The sequence below is a fragment of the Lepeophtheirus salmonis genome, chromosome 12, assembly GCF_016086655.4.
Source record: "Lepeophtheirus salmonis chromosome 12, UVic_Lsal_1.4, whole genome shotgun sequence".
In the NCBI taxonomy this organism is placed as follows: Eukaryota; Metazoa; Arthropoda; class Copepoda; order Siphonostomatoida; family Caligidae; genus Lepeophtheirus; species Lepeophtheirus salmonis.
Window position 1 is genome coordinate 378,457 of NC_052142.2, and position 18,014 is coordinate 396,470.

Sequence of the window (18,014 nt, forward strand, 5' to 3'; positions counted from 1 at the left end):
CAACTATGTATTAATGTTTTGCATATGCATTTTTTACATGATTGTTTTAAATGTTTGTTGATGCAAAATTTACACCATTTTATAAAAGGAGCACCTAATAAAATTGACGAACCTTTTTTTAACTCTTGCTGATGATTAGGTAGGACAAGGTGAAGGAAGCTGATTTAATGTAGGAGGTATTCAGGTAAGAAACAGATTCAAAACAGGAGATGGGCTTGGCATTAGAAACGGGTTTAAGGTTTACCTTGAGGTAAGTAATATATTTATGGTAGGAGGGGAACTTGAGGCAGGAAACATACTTGAGTTAGGAGGTAATCTTGGAAAAGGAAGAGGACTTGAGTTAGGAAACATATTAAAGGTGGGAGGAGAGCTTGGAGTAAAAAGAAGGCTTGATGTAGAAAAAGGAATTAACGTACGAGGAGAGTTTCAGGTAGGAAATCGACATAAGTTAGGATTAATGCTCGAGTTAGGAAACGGATTCAAGGTAGATGATATTTATGAAGGTAGAGGGCTTGAAGAGTACTCCAATAGTCCCTTAAGAAAAAATTTCCTCTTGTTTTCACAGTTGATTAGATGAGCTATATTTCTTTGCATATATTGTTTCCTATCTTCTCTTAAAAGAGCTTCTTCACATATATAATTTTCATGATTCGAAATGATAACCTTTTATAGCCCTAAAGAAGTAATTTCTTTTTTATTGGACTGCACTTTCATTTTTACAATTAAAGGATTAAACTATTTAACTCCGTCTTGTTTTGAAGGTATTGTAGAGACTTGTTGGAGACGTATTATTTAATACATTAACTAAGTTCTATACTTGATTTCCTGATTTTAAATAGATTTAAAAATAATTCCAAAGCTGCGATCCGCAAAAAACTTAGAATGATTTTCTAACAGAAAAGGAATAATTATCCACTTTCCTGAGCCTAACAATGTATGCTAAAATACCCATAACAATGAAATTCTTGTTCGGATCTCTGAAAAGTATTAAAAAAATAGATGACAAGTAAAAAATATTATTGAAAGAGATCACCCACCCACAGTTGTCGAATTGAATTTCAAGTCAAGGAGCCAAACTATAATGCATTATTTCATGGTATAAAAGTGATGCAGTACAATTAGAACCTTTCTTGCCAGTTTCCTGTAATAAGTATAGAGAAATTAAGAATATATATATATATATTTTAAATTAAGAATATATATATATTTTTTTAAATTAAAATATATAACTCCGTTTCATCAAACATGTATATGTGAGATGTCCCTGCTCCTTCATCTTCAACGGTAAATTAATTTAATTTTATATAAAGATAGAAAATTAGGCTTTCCTCTTTGAATTGATGAATATGGAATGTACTTAGCCTCCGAAAAGTCCATTATAAATAATTAAATTTCATCCTTATTATATTTAGCGATTACAGGAAAATTGCCCCTGGATAATTCCCCTCCGGCTAATACCCACCTGGTGAATCCTCCCCGGTATAGAAAATAAATATGCAAAAAAATCGACTAACTTTATCTTTTTGTCTCTTTATTTGAAATTGGTTTGTTAATATAGGTGGGAATTCACTGGGAGGAATTCACCCAGGGGGGATTCTCAATGGCGGAATTTCCAGATACCTTACTTAGCATAAATGACTCGAGTGTTGTAGTCTTTTCTTTCCATTTAAAAAAATTACAAATGTTTTTTTAATAGAACTGTCAATGTTTAATGACCAATCGTCCAGTGGATTTTTAAAAATGTACTCCCTCAACAAGGAGGCTAATTTTTCCGAATGATAGTAGCATATATGGCAAACATCACTCCGCCTTCCAATAATTCCTAATTGTGGGCATGTGGTCTTCCAATGCTTTAAAAATGTATTTTTGAAATAATATAGTTCATAACCAAAATTCTGGGAGGAGTGAACGTATTTCTGATATATGATATATTTATTCCAATGACTTGGAAAACATACAGCCTTGAAGTCAGAATGAGTAGGTAAACTGCCAGGAATAAAAACGCCATGCTCATTCATAAGGGTTTCAAGAAATATATTGATACCTTCCCATCACACATGAATAGAACTATTGTAAGAGTTTTTTCATGGATTATGAATAAATCTATATGTGCTTAAAGTAAGGTCATTTACCAGATAGTGAGTATGTAAACGACCAAGGGTACTTATGGATATTCCCATAAAAAAAAAAGTGATTTGGCAAACATACTTCCTTTTAATATAAAGTTTCATTTTGTTTCTTTTTGATCCATTGAAGAAAAATGACCAGAATATACATTTCGAGATAATCTTTGGAAATTCTCGTCATTTCCAAGGACTGATTCCTACGAAATGTAACTTCTTGCGGAAAAATCCACTTAGAGCACGGACATCTCTTTCCACAGGATTCTTGAACCCCTATTTTACAATTGCATCCTATTTTGCAAAAGTTACGAAAAATCTTGTATTCTTCCTCATCCACACAATGAAGTAAATTTTGAATATCAACATAGGAGGAAAAATGTTGTGCGGCATATTTTACAGCGGTTGGAAAATTAATAATAACGGCGTCTAATTGTATACTACACTTATAAAGAACATTGTAAGGGATAATATTGTTCGTCGTCGAGTAAAGCTAGATCGGATCAACTCGTTTTATTTTAATGACAACTCCGTTTTAATATATATTAACAAATATTGGAGGCTATGAGTATGACCAATTATAACACAAAGGTCATAAGAAGGCCAATAAGAGTCACATTAATTGATAGAAGGCTCTAAATTATAGTTAATATTTTTGAGTATCTCATCCCATCCCTCAAATTTGAACATAGATCCCATAATGGCGCAAATATGTCTATAAGCTATTTGGACGTTAATACTTATTTAGTAAATAAATAAAAATGGAATTTCTCATAACTTGATTTTTATTCAAGCGTCATTTCTATTTGATCTACCACAAATCATATGTGCTTATATGTTTCTATGGTTGAAAATTATGTTACAAATAAAAAACCATAAAAAGTGTTGGTTCTATACTGAATTACTCCCCAGGTGAGATCCCTTACAAACATCCCTCTCTGCAAGAAATCAGACATATTAAATAACATTGCAGAAACTGATGTGTTTTATTACACAAAACAGTGTAATTTATAGAATATACTCAATAAATGGGTATAATATCTGATATATAAAATAAAATTATAACATTATTGGAATAAGTCTAGAACACAAAATCTAAAAGCTTACATTTCTGGACTTCCTTGATACAGAATCATAAACAATGCAATCAAATGAAATCAGCTCCTGTATTGATAACATTAAGAGTAATGAGACGTTCCTGAGACATGGTGCCGCAATGACTGGCAGAGTAAGTGCAATTAGGTGTGGAATAAAAAGGTTGTGTTAGATCTTCGATAGATCCTTATAGTTTATAAAATAATAACCTTAACTCGTAGTTGTTGATGGCAAGTTAGAGAAGTTCGTTATTCAATTCACAAGCCCTGTAATGTCCAAATCATTGTGGCATTGAAAGTGATGTATGGTGTCTTGTATATTGCATTTTTCCATTTTTTCACATATGTATTTGGCTTCCATCTGTACTGTGAAAAAACCACTTGCTCTGTAGCTCTAGTTACTTCTTGAATAGACTCACATAGACTCCACATGCATATTTAGAGAGTGCATGAGCATGCTGACGTCTTGTATGATGTCATACCAAAAAACCGTGCAGATTCTGAAGTGTTACAACTCTAATTCTTAGACAAAGACTGTACTTTATAGAAGAGTGTTTGGTCTTTATTATCATCTGATATAAAGCCTCTCTCACAACAACTTCTTGGTATCTCATGGGAATAACACTTTTCCCTAACCATAAATAATTCATCAAGCATAGGTAGTTTTTTACGTTCAAAAACGCTTTTCATACAAAAAAAAAGAGAAAAAAAAAAGGATCCTATATACTATCTTAACGACATACAGTTAAAAGGTTTTCAGATATTTTTCTTCGTTACTACGTTTTGTGTAATTTCCCCCCCAAAAAAACGTTCCTATTGCCGCTTATGATATGAAAAAATTATACTTGAGCGGCTTTTAGGGTCCTTGTACTATAAAAGTAACTGACTATAATTATAAACTGGTTCATGTGTATAGCACCTTCAGAAGACCACAATTCACTTGAAATAAGGGGAAAATATTATTATTTGAAAAGTTTTGAAATCAAATTGAAATATTTATGATTTGGAATACAATATCTCTTACGTCTAAAAATAATTCTAGTTTTGTTATAAAAGTTTTTGCATAGCAGTATATACATCATATGGTAGACAGTCAGTACCTTTCATATTTTAAGGCAAAATAAATACATACGACCTTATTACTAGTCAAAATGCATAGAGATAATATAAAGAGTACTCTATTGTTATTGGTTGCCCAACTATGGGCAACTAAATATATCCTTTGACAAATAAAGTACTACTCCCATATATAACCTTTGTACTCGCCAAACTTGCGAAATTAAAAGAAACTCTGACGTTTAAGTTCAAATATAATTAAGCATTACGAGTGATGAAGATTGTTTTAACTATCTTGTATTGACAATTTTATGTTAAGTTAGGAAGCTCAAGATTCAAATTTGTATTTCTGTTTTACTTTGTTTATTTTTGAGAGAAAAAGTTGAATCACATATAGCGAACCAAAAGAGATTGCTTCCTTTTAAGTAAAAGCTTTGTTGGTCAAGTAACTGGAAATGGGTTATTTATTCCAAGTAATGTACCCAACGTTGTAAATGAATGGGATATAATTACTGTATTTAGTTATAACAATAATCCTAATTTCAGAGTTAATGTTCAATCAGTAATTTCAACATTTTGACAACTCCATTATTTGTGGAAACTAAAGATACTTTAAAGAAAGAGGTTACAAGTATTTTAGGAATTTAATTTATATAGAGAAAACTGAAGTTTTAGACTCCTCGCACTCTACAAAAAGTCCCTTCGAGATAGGTTTTTATCGAGGCTGCGTGAATGAGTGAACATAATTGAGGTACACATTTTTTAGTTCCATGATTATTTCCAATATTTTGTCACATATTTACATAGTTTTTTTGGTAGAAACTGAATTGCTTCAAAGACTATCTTTTAAAAGAAAAAAAGAAATGATATGGAATAAATCATATAAAAACTAGAAAAAGAAGAAAATCGTGTTTGAAATTCAATTACATTTTGTCATAGTAGATATGATGGTTCTCATTGTTACCATATTATTATAACTTAACTTCCGGTGTTATTTTTACACACATTGAGTATATATATTTTCAACAACAATAATAATTCTGGTTTCATCGAGTAGAAAGTTGAACAAATGGTACTATTAATAGTTGATCAAATCATATTTTAATTATTAGTATTACTATTTTTATTTATCATTCACATTAATAATAATCGACGAAAATTATTCCAACAGTATTTATTTTATTTGTATTTCAGGTGTTCTTTGTAATACGAAAGATTTAGTATTTATCTGCCCAGATGCTAGTTTGTTTGAAGCTATTAAAATGCTTATTAAAAACAAAGTTCACCGTTTACCTGTCATAGACCCTGATACAAACAATGTGCTGTGCATTCTTACACACAAACGCTTACTAAGATTTCTATTCATTTATGTATGCATAAAATAAATAAGTCTTCAAAATTTTAATTTTTTCTTTTTTAGATTTATACTCTTCCAAAACCTCAATTTCTTGCAAAATCAGTCTTTGAGCTTAATGTTGGTACGTATGAAAATATTGAAACAGCAAGACCTTCAACACGTATTATTGAGGCTCTTCATAAATTTGTGAATAAAAAAATATCCGCTCTCCCTATCGTGAACAATGATGGAAAGCTAGTAGATATATATGCCAAATTTGATGTTATAGTAAAATTATAGTAACATTTTATTACTAAGATGCTTAACATATTTATTATAGAACTTGGCTGCGGAAAAAACTTACGAAAATCTTGATATCTCCTTAGAAGAAGCAAACGAATACAGAAATGGATGGTTTGAAGGTGTGCATAAATGTAAGCAAACGGACTCTCTTTTCGATGTTATGAAAAATATTGTTAAAGCAGAGGTATACTATTAAAGTTGATTTATTTATTTGCAGGAATTTCATTCTTATTGTATATAGGCAATTGCAAATTGAATACATGTACATCCAATAACTTTAATGAATTATTTTGATCACGGATTATCACATCTTTCGTTTGAGTACACGTATATGTGTTATTATATACAACCTTGTTAGTTTATTAAAGAAAGTCTCTGTGACAGCAACACTTCTCCCGATATCATATATGAGTATATATATATATATTTTTTTATGCAATATATATGTTGAAAATCGCCTTTTGCATGTATTTTATGCATATATGAATTTCAACCATTTGTTTTGTAACACGTGAATAACTTCTAATCATTTTATTTCATTTTTTACTCATGTCAAACCATCAGAGGGATGGAACCCTAAATCTCTCATTTTAGAATATTTTTAAAACAATTGTGTTAACTTATATCCATAGAAATATATTTTCAAGCCAATATTTTCATTAACAATAGATTTGAGTGTATTAAAGATGGGAAAATGCTATTCAGTGAACGTATTAAATATCCCCTCCTGAAAATACATTCTTACATTGAAATCCCTATAAAATCCTTACATTAAATCTTGAATCTTTAAGTTTGAAATAATTAAATATTACTAATTAAGAAATCTGTCAATAATAATAAAACGTCACTTCTAAGATTATACATTTGGTAATGTTTCCGAGTACCTAATTAAACATATTATATTGTAGTTGTACTACCCAAACCGACAAACTTTTCAACCTCTCGGGATTTAAGTCAAAAAATACGGGGGAAAATTTCAAGGCATAACTTTGAAAGGGCCATTCTAGGGAAAAGCTCCTATATAAGATCATTTTATGTAATTTTTATTCTTTTCCTATTGGTTTGATATTGTATCCACTCGATATAGTCAATTTTGTAAATCCGATGTGTTTTTTAGCAGGTCAATTTTTTTATGAATTAGTAGTATTGAAGAATGAATTTTCTTTTCCTTAGCAAATGTGATTATAATTTAATTCCTGAGTGGTGAACATCCTTTCTTAAATATATTCAATTATGTTCACAACCTGATTTAACCTTTGTGTGTGCTCATAAAAGACGGATCGTAACCCTGAGGATTTGTTGTAGAGTCATAATTACAAATCCTTTTTGAATCATAGTAGAATTGGTGATCAACATAGGAGTAATTCTAGCATATGTCCATGCTTGTATTCTTTTCTCCTTCTTCCTTTGTCACAGTTGATTGTAGCTAATCTAATAAAACCTCATTAATATTATTTTTTCTCTCCTCCAAATATTTATTTTTCAAATTGTTAGGGTTAACATGTTGATTTTTTTCCCCAATATGGCCATTCAAAACTGGATAGTCATCATTAGATATAGCAGACATCTGATCTGAGAAAATGAAGTCAAAATCCAATTAAAAAAAAAAAAATCTTCTATACGAGCGACTCAGTATCAAACTTACACACATTGACTTTACGTGAAAGTGTTGTCTACATAGCTAGTCGGTTTTGGAACTTTCTTCAAAATACAATTTTGATCCACCCTCGAAGGATCAAATCTCGGATAAAATATCAACACTCATTTTTGATTCGAGAGTGGATCCAAAGAGACGTTCTCCATCTTCAAGTTGCCCGATCTCTCCCCCCTCTCCATCAAAGATCGCGGCCTAAGGTGGCTTAAGAGGTGCAAACCATCTTAACTCCATGGTAAATTTTTAGTGAGCCCTCTGATATAAACTAAGGATAAATATATGAAAAGTTAACACTATCAGAAGAAGCTCGGCTATACTTCATATTCCAGTAAAAGAGGTAAACTTCTACTTTAATTGACCAAAGATGTAATTATAGAAAGAAAATCTTGAATATATATGTACCATAGCAAAAGTGTAGCGGGCATTGCTCAGGATCAGGAAGCAGCAGGAAACCCACAATGCCAATAGTCAATATTATTTATTCTTAATGTTTAGACCCCTTCCGTGTGGCCGAGCATTACAATATATGTATTTCTAGTAAAGAGTTACCTGGTGTTGCTCGGGCCAAGGAGGGAGCGGGAAATCACATTAACAACATTGCTCAATTTTATTTTTTCCTAAAGTTTCGACCCCCTTGGTGCATGCCAACATTATAATATAACTAATGTATAAAGTTTATAAGTATTATTATGATACATGTCAATCCGATGTGTTATCTAATTGGGATCTATAACGGAATAATACTAGCAAATGTAGTGTCTATATCATTTTTCCCATCCCCTCTTGTAACAACTGATTATAGCTATTCTTATGCAACGTCATGAGCATTATTCTTTCTCTATTTGAAAACATTATCCAAATGGTTAGGGTTACCATGAAGATTTTTCGGTTTCTTTTTCTTTTTAATATGCCCATTCCACACTGGATTTTCGCCTTTGATTACTATGATTAAAAAAAAAAGTTGTTTTATAAACTTCAAAAAAACCTACCAATATAATATATATGCATGAAAACATTTGTCTAGATAAGAAGTCCTTTCTTTATTTCTTTCAAAAGCTGCCAAATCGAAATTGGCGAAGAAAATTGAATCCCTAATGATATACTTATCCATTATGAAGTCTCTAAATTTATCGGGTATCCTCCTAGCTCTTGACGTTCTCCTGTGATAAGGATTTACTTCACTTTCTTTTGATATTACGAAAAAGTCCGGATTAACAATAATTCTTCTCCTCAGGTCTCTATCATTCCATGGAACGCCACTAACATCAAAGTTTAAGTGGCTATTGACAGCCGGAAGGATGTCTTCCTTCCATTTTTTCCATACATGTCTGGCTAGTGGGCTTCAGTTGCACCTTATCCCCGTCCTTGAATTCAGGTTTTTCAAATTTTCTGGGAGGATCATTTTGGAGAGACTCTATTTACGAGTGGATATTCTTTTCTTATAGGATTACATTGTCTTTGCTCCGGAGATCAATCGAACTGCACACTTTTTATGATTTTAAGATTCTCTCCATTACATATGATAAGAAAACTTTTGATGGGTCCTAGCTAAGTGTAATGTGTTGCTTATACCTCTGTGTTGTAGTTTGTGGATTTTGATCGGCCTTATATATTCCAGGTCTAATATACTTGTCTCAAATATATTTTCATACTGCTTCGTTTCAAGTCAATATTCGCCTCAGAAAGTATACAATCCTGATGACCCTTACTCTGTCCCGATCAACTATAATGTTATCAGAGTAGTGATCAATGGCCCAGACACTCTTTCATCACTTAACAGAATGTATGATAGCACAGACTTCATGATCAGAGGAGCGCAGTTCAGGCCAAATCCCAGTTGTGTCATTTCGTACTCCTCCGACTTCTATCTGACTTGAGCAATTCCCTTTGGCATTTAAATGTATCCATCAGAGCCAACTGAGCACTGTTGTTGGGGAAATGTTACACTGCATGTGCCTCACAACAAGACACTAATTAATTCATTTTTTAAAAGTGCAGTACTGGCCTTACTTTCTTTATCCTCACCTGCTCAACCGCTATAATGAGCACAACACCATCTTGAATTAAACTTGGATGAAGCTATCAGTTCTTGATCCACCTCTCAATTTCTTGTACAATTTTTTATCTTGTGAGGCAGGCTTGATTGCATATTCTTTAATCATACTTACAAGACGGGACTATTTTTGTATCCACCTCTCACCATCAAACATATTACGTAATTGTCTCCTTAAACGGATTCGACTCCTTGCTCCATCTTGGGAACAGCACATATGCACCATGAGTATAGTTGATAATATTTTATAGAGAAAAACGTGTGGGAGGAGAAGGGGGGGGGGGAGAAAAACATATGGTATCATTGTTTAAAATACTGATATGATTCTCACTGATAATCACATCAGTATTTATCAAATGCCTATTATATTATGATTTTTGAAAGTATAACGAAAGTATTTGTTTAATAAAGATATACTACGTATAATTGACTTAGACGTTTTTTATCGGTGTTTATATTTTTTCTTCATGTGCAAGTTGCATATACAATTGTGCACAGGATAGATATATCTCTACCGATGAGATCTTAATAATTATTAATAATAAAGTAAATGTCAAAATGATAAAATAATGTTAGATTTAAATCTATATCTTCTTCCAATCTTAGTACGAACAGCTTTTAGAATCCCGCTTTCATTTATTTGATGTTTATCTAAAAAAAGAAAAGTTAATCCATACAGTCAAATTTTAAACCTTAATTACTTATCTTAGGTATAAAAATAAGACTCATTTATACTGATAAGAAAATTCAGGCAACCATTCTTGACTTAATGTAGTTTTCAAACATGACATCGTAAAGATTTCGAGCAAAAGTTAATTATGTAGTAATATCCGGAGATATTACTCCTTATTAAGAGCATCAAAAGAAGATTTCCCCCTGTTTATTTATGCTCGTATGATAACATACTATTATCATGAAGGATACACACAATTTCTAATTATAATGCTACACCAAATGCAACTACCCCCGTTGTTGTGACTATTTAAGCCGTTGTTTTTGCCTTTTTATGAGTTTTCTGAACATCATTTCTTGGAGCTTATGAACCATAGCTAATCTTTAAGTGACAAAAAAGTAGTATTTATTGACTATGTAATTTTGGAAAACCTAATGATCATACCCAAGTCTTTAAGAGAAGAAACTAGTATCAGACAAACTTGTTGCGCACCATCCAAAGCTACTACCCCCGTTGTTGTGACCATTTAAGCAGTTGTTTTTGCCATTGATTGATTTGTGTATCATAATTCTTAATATGTTTAGCTAAAATAGAATCATATTTATTGTTAGATTAAAAAAAAAAAAGAATACTTACTGTTAGATACTACAAAATTCAGAGTTCCATTTCGAAATTAGTAAATATTTTATACTTTTTACTGATGACTTGGTCGTATTTTGGTGTAGATGACTCAAGACATGCTGAAAATTATCTCAACTTCACAATTTACAATGAATGTATTTCTATAATTGACATCATTACCAACATCCTCCATTAATTTAATGATGGTTTCTCGGGAAGGGACAGGTTTACCCGTGTATTTCTCCATAAATTACACTCCTATGCCACATATACAGTAGTTTCTTCTGGAAGGATGTTTTCTGTGCAAGTGAGGGCCACCACACTGAAATATTCAGAAGCTTTTTGCCCTTGCCACTAAATCGATCTTGTAGTCCCTTTTTTGTACCAAGACTTCTCACTTCACCCGTCAGGACCTCTTGCCAGCCCAGACAGCTGGACTTCGTCCATCTTCAGCATCAGTGAATTTGACTTCATCTTCGTGCTTACGTCAGACGGAAGTTCTGAAGTGAAGGTCAGCCGTATCTGTTCAGATATTTCTGACATACCAAAAAGACCGAATAGGTTCTTCGTCCCCAGCAGAAAGATCTCAATTGAGCCTCCTGGATTCCATCTTCTGATTCGTATATCATCATAGGCAGAAATTGGGTTGAACAAGAAAATGCTGTAAAGTTCACTTATTTTGTTTCCCTGTTCCCGTCTCAGATAGTTTACCATATACTGAGAATTTTCTTTTATTAAAGAACAATGGAAGTACGCCTGTCATGATTTCTATCTTCAGAAGATCCTTGGCCAATTCTACTTGTCGAATCCAGAAATTAACATCTCCAGATCTGTCGATTCCCAGCATAACATCCAAAAATTTTAAGGTAGTCATGGCCGTGATATCTTGTCGTTTCTTTTCCCTCGTCATTTAATAAAGAATACAGATACGACTTATATACTTAACCAGTGCTGTCACTTGTAGGGAATTTAATCAGTCCTAAGGATAAGTTATAATATTGAAGAAATATAATTCCCTACTGTTATCCTTAGGTAGGATATTTTATGTTAACTTTTTCTTTCGGAACTAGGAATGTGAATTGCCAGAAAATTTTTTACAGTAGAAATATATTTGAGTACGACTATGTGAGGGAAGCGTTTTAGTTGTGTTCTCGGTAGTTCTGGTTTATCGTTTCACTATATTGACATGGATGTTTTCGACAGAACATTCATATATATAGATCTGCATCCACCCATTGATCCAAAGAATTAATATATTTTCATTCAATTGAATAAAATGTCCTAGCGGCACGCCTTTTACTTTTAACTTGATACTGAGGATTTCGTCCCTTTGAGGAGGATCTTTGGCTCACTCATTAGCTCTCATCCCCATTAATGGACGAATACTTCATTGTGGAGATACACTATAACATAAAAGTCAATAATAGTTACTTCTAATCTCTTAGGTTATCGACTCAAGAATGTATCAGCCGCTCCAGTGGCATAAAGGATATGAGAACTATGTAAGGTTAGCTATGGTTTCTTTATGATCGTTGGGATGGTAAGTGAACAATTAATTTGTCCTTCCTTTGCTTCCTTACACTTTTTATTTCACTCCAAAATGATACACCATGTTTCACCCATAAATTTTTGCTATTATACGGCGGAAAGAGAAAGAGAGATCAAGCAAAGCAATATGCAGCATCTTTATAATGATTATGGACAATGGGATGTTCTCTTTAAACTGTAGGGGCTTCTACTTGATTCAGTATCCATAGTAGATGAGGTTTCCTGCTTACAATGTATATTCTTTAATAGACTTTCATATTACTGTCTGTCTTCATCTGGAGCCTGATCTTATTCTGTTTTGGAATTTATTTTATTAGTAGAACTTATTTTTTGATAGATCTTTGATCAGATTTATGATTGAATGTTTTTTGAATATATATATTTTTTTTTTTTTTTGTAAATAGGTGTGTCCTTCAGGAGCTTCTTTAGTAATAATGTCTCATACTTCATCATTATCGACTGCTTTAGATGGTTTTGGAGATAAGCAAGGTTATTTAATCATTACTGATTTTCAAGTTATCTCTAACTTTTTTAGAACAGACTCATATTCGCAGGTCTGCAATCTTTTCCCCGGTGCAATGAAGATGACTGTCCCCAAATTTAAAGCCTATTTGACAGTAATGATGCAACCCTGGAAATCTAAGATTAACAAGACATCCATCCAAAGGGATGATTTTATATATATTACACGAGTCGCAATTTTTCTCAAATACTAAATTTGAAGTTTTTCATATTATTTTGATAGTTTAAGAGTTTAGTTATAGAGTACTTCTGGCATTTCGATCATCTGGATTTGGTTATGAAAAGGAATCACTCTCGTCTACAAGCTTGGAGGTCCATTTCTTTTGTTTATTCTCCAATATTTTTTTGAAGTATTAATTGCAGAAATTTTCAACTTTTTTTTGCGATTTGTTTCGAAATTGTCGATGTTTTTTATCTTCACATCAATGGACTTAACTTCTTTGGTAAACCATTTACCTTAGTTTATTAAGCCCCTTTCTCTGATGTAGCTTTGGTTGAATGTTTCAATGGACTGTTGTATAACTATATCCATATCCAGCTTGAGCACCCGAAATTTCATTTTCAGTCAAGGCAAAAAGACAGTCGTTTTGTATAAACAATATTTTATGTTCGTTTGTTGTCCGACTCTGTAAGAGTCAAAACAAAAGTATCCCAATTGAATCTTGAGATAAAGTTAATTTTTCCAACGAAACTTTGACATTATTCCCTTATTTTGCTAGAACTTCAGCGTTAGATAATTTCCCTTTTATTTCCAAGGAAGGAGTCACAAGCAGACGATCTATTGTATTTTCTTCCATTTTGACGAACTATTAAAGTAAAAAAAGATATTCGATTTATTGCAATACATGAAACAGATCCATGGGAGTAGGAGGAGTGTATTTAAGATACTCAGGTTCTAGATGTTTGAAGTAGAAGGATATCAATTGAAGAGAAAAGATGGAGGAAAAACGAATGAACAAAGGAAAAAACTATTTTGTTGATTATCCTTACATGATGAAAATCTCAGGGAAGATTTTCACTTAGCACTTCTAAAAGACACTCAAACCAGAAATTATGGGTTTACCAAAAAATAAAGACGGTTCTATTATTAAAAAACGATGTCGAACTGCACTTTAAAGATTTCTATCCGGAGTGGAAGATAAGAACATATATGCATTACATAAAACATAAATCTTTGTATTTCTTATAAAAGACATAGTCAACCAATTTTTCGTTCACGAGAATCCAGAATAATCGTGATTAATGTCTGGTAAGATGAAAAAATGTTTCTCGAATTAGCACATTTAATCTAGTTTCTTTGATAAAATTTTCCAATTTTTTAATCAGTAGAGGAAAACATTGTAAGAAGTTTATTATATCTTAAACATCGAAGATAATATGTTTTATTGGTCATTGATTTATTTAAATCACTAGGGGCCACATATACGCTGTTACATAATATTTGAAGTAGCCTTAGGACTTCTACTGTACATTTATAGGCAATACATACCGATTGCTTCACACGGTAATGTTCAAAGGTATTGAGTGTATAAATATGAAAGAATCTAATAGAAAGATCAACATATGATTTTTCGATTGGAGGGTAAAACTATCACCTGGTGATTAAATTTATAAACAAAATACCTTTCATGTTTTTTATATTAGCGATTATAGTTATAGTATTACTAATATAATTAGATATCTGTCCATTTATTACATTAATTATATTTATTTATTGTAAACTAGTTTTATTTTAAATATAAGTATACCAGTGAATAAACAATACAAATCCTAATCAAACCATCAAAACCAGGGTAAACCTTAAGAATACGGCCAAGAGATCATTCATGAATTCCTTGAATTTTATTGACCACAACTTCGTTTACCTTTAAATTTATTAGACCGTGTCTCTTTTTATTATATACTTGGAGATCAATAATAATAAGACATCCATTTTTTCAAAAATCGTTCTAAAATAACAGTCAGTTTTCTTTATCTTGAATCAGAAAAATAATAGCTGTTAACAAACAAATAGGAAGGATTGTATGTTGAAACCAGTGATGAGCATTGACGGAATGATAGCATTTTCAGAAACATCTGGAGACTACAAAAACAAGAGGTGGCTTTTAATAAAAGCCTTAATTTCAATTAATACAGTATGTAATTGTTTGACTGTGATATCTGTATATCTAAATTGATGACAAAAAGTATTCTTTCTTAATTTCACCATTTTTTCCCATACAACTCAATGATAAAGTGATAGAAGAGGACATTTACGGGGAATCATTTATAAATTGGACATTTGGCAAAAACTTATTTTCCCTTCATTAAAAATTTTTGTCAGAATATTTGCAGATCCAACAAAGTTCCCTCCATCATACCTCTAAATGACACTGAGGATTTATTTTCGATATACAAATCGACGAAGAGTATGGACGAAGTCTTCAGTGCTAAATGATTTTGCAAGTTCGAGATACACAGCTCTAGTTAAGGTGTTGAAGTAAATAAAAATATACAAGACCATTGTTTATTCGTTTTTCTTTTTGAAGTTTAAATATTAATTTGGCCTGTATAGTCCATTTTAGTTTATACAAACAGAAAATCCATATGAATTCTAAAAACAGGTAAACCCCTCCTTTTTTGAGTAAATATCATTGTTTAAGTATGCTGACATCTAACAGGCATACGAAATATATAATTGACTAGTTATTTCCCTTTGACGATCTAATAAATAAATCGGAGTGGTCTTAAAGTTTTGAAGAGATTCTGGAGCTTTGCAAGAGTAATATTCTAATATTGTGACAAGCAATTCAGCTCTTTACAAGATTATTCCCGACTTAATAAGTTTGGAAATTATAACGTCGTTCAGATTAGAGAAGCTCATAGGTTAATAATAATTGATTTTTGAAACGCATAATCATTTAATAGTTCCCAATAACTATTATAGCTGTCAAAAATTATTTATAGCATAAGATATAAGTGACGACATTAATCATTTTTATGTGACGTCATTACTTACGGAAAAAATATCTGTTGAAGAATATGCTAATTAGTAATAATTTAATTAATAATTATTAGTTAGAAGTTAATAGAAAATCAAAATGTTACTTAATTACGTAAATAATATACTAGGTTAGCTTACAAATCTTGGGTCTAAGGAAGCCGTAACTCACAAATAGGATATACATATAGTCATTACACACATCCTTACTCATTCATTTAAAATTGCTGGTAACATCTGCCGATTATGGAAATTCTATAGACGCTCCTGCATTAATAACCATTAAAAATCCAAAAAGAAAGGCTCAAACTTTGCCATATTTGAAAAACCAAAAATTGTAAAATCATTGAGGTTAATTAAGTACAAATGCAGGATCAACAAATAACCTATCTCTTTCGGAATATTGGCAATTGTAAGTTTTATGAGCTATTTTGGAACTTGTACGGATATCTAAGCTTATATGAAAACAGGATGGTTTATTTTTTGTACGTATTCAGTTGATAATTGATACATACATATACAAAAAAAAACTTAATTAATTATTTATAAATGTTAATTTTTAGGTCCTAAAAGAGACATTATGCAATAATGAAATAGCATATGTATGCCCAAAATAAAGTCAAAGGAATTAATAAGATGTAAAAATAAAATAATGGAGAACAAATTAATGGATTTTTTAAATTTATTTGCCCAATCAATACTTAAACAATTTTATCATTATTTTGTTATATTTTACTATTGTTTTTAATAAAACAACTTATAATTAGCTCTTTTGATAAAAATGTAGTAATTATCTGTAATTAATTTATTTATGTGGAGATTCTAGACCTTTACAAGAGTATTATTTGAATATGTTTACAATCAATTACGTTTTTTAGAAGAAGATTCCTGACTCATAAGTTTAGAAATTACAATAATATTAAGGTGTTCCAATAGAAGTCTACAGAAGTTCACTTATATATATATGTGTTTTTTTAAAATACATAATCACTTAAGAGTTTCCAAAAATATATATATGCAATAGCAGAATATTCAATTATTCTGTCTTGTATAAACTTCATATTATAGAAGTATATGACTATTTTGTAAAAGATCAGAAGAAATTAATGCAGTTTTGAGCATAAAGACAATCACTAACAAGGTCAAAAGTCTCTATTCTAGACCTTGATGTAAAGGAGCATCTCTATAATAAACAACCCTGCCATCACATAAAATATGTTAAGGGACAAGATAACTCTAACAGCTAACCTGCTACTCCAACAATATTACCATATATTCTTCCAAATACTCAAATCCGTGCCATTTGCTCACAACTTACTTTTTTCGAATACTTGAATCTTTGATAATATTCATTGCACACAAAAATATCGAGAAAAGGGAAGCTCATTTAGTTTGAAAGTCTAGAACCATCTCATACATGTTTCTAACAACAAAAGAGACTCAAAAGTTTTAAAGGCATCAATCTCACCTCTGATGGTAAGCTTGATGTGTCCAGGTTATATAATTATCCAAATAGACCGTATATCACGAAATCCTACATAAAAATGGAATTGATATATTAAATGGAATAAAACGGCAAATTTTTGTCGATAATATGATCATATTGGTGAACTGCAAAACGCCATCTGGAGAACTAAGAAAGAGAAATATTTTGGAAATAGCCTCTCACTTTGGATCATAAAGTTTTATATATACATTAAAGTCTTTCATCAATCGTTGAAACAGTGGATGGAAAAGAGTGTGTTAAATAAGATGTGTCTCACTGTAGAATTTTATACTGTTTTGAGTCAAACCACTGATGCAGCTGTAGGTCCGGCCCTGCACTTACTGACAAAATTTTAATTCGACTACGAATCTACTTCTTGGCCAGGTTGGGAAAGATTTTATGGAGCTAGTTTAAGCTGGTATAGTCAACTTTCAGGTACTAACTACTTGATGTCAGAACCCTGTCAGAACGTCAAATTTTAGATATAGATAAAAAATTAGATTTTCGTCGCAAGCAAAATTTAAAGCCTTAGAAATAAATGAAATACGAAATATTCATACTGAAAATT

At 31.4% G+C, this 18,014-nt stretch overlaps 1 protein-coding gene across 12 annotated transcripts in view; it reads left to right on the plus strand.

Annotated features, from left to right (window-relative positions):
* The window catches only part of LOC121126591 (5'-AMP-activated protein kinase subunit gamma-1), an 86,591-nt gene that overhangs the window by 17,868 nt on the left and 50,709 nt on the right, over nucleotides 1–18,014 (plus strand). For 9 of the 12 annotated variants that reach the window (XM_071892411.1, XM_071892409.1, XM_071892410.1 and 6 more), the window contains exons 3-5: nucleotides 5,465–5,640; nucleotides 5,691–5,894; nucleotides 5,947–6,093. In XM_071892411.1, coding sequence (XP_071748512.1) covers nucleotides 5,465–5,640; nucleotides 5,691–5,894; nucleotides 5,947–6,093 — 527 coding nt within the window. Of the gene's footprint in view, nucleotides 1–5,464; nucleotides 5,641–5,690; nucleotides 5,895–5,946; nucleotides 6,094–6,150; nucleotides 6,297–18,014 lie in introns of those variants that run through there. The other 3 variants (XM_071892414.1, XM_071892413.1, XM_040721880.2) reach the window with 3 other exon arrangements.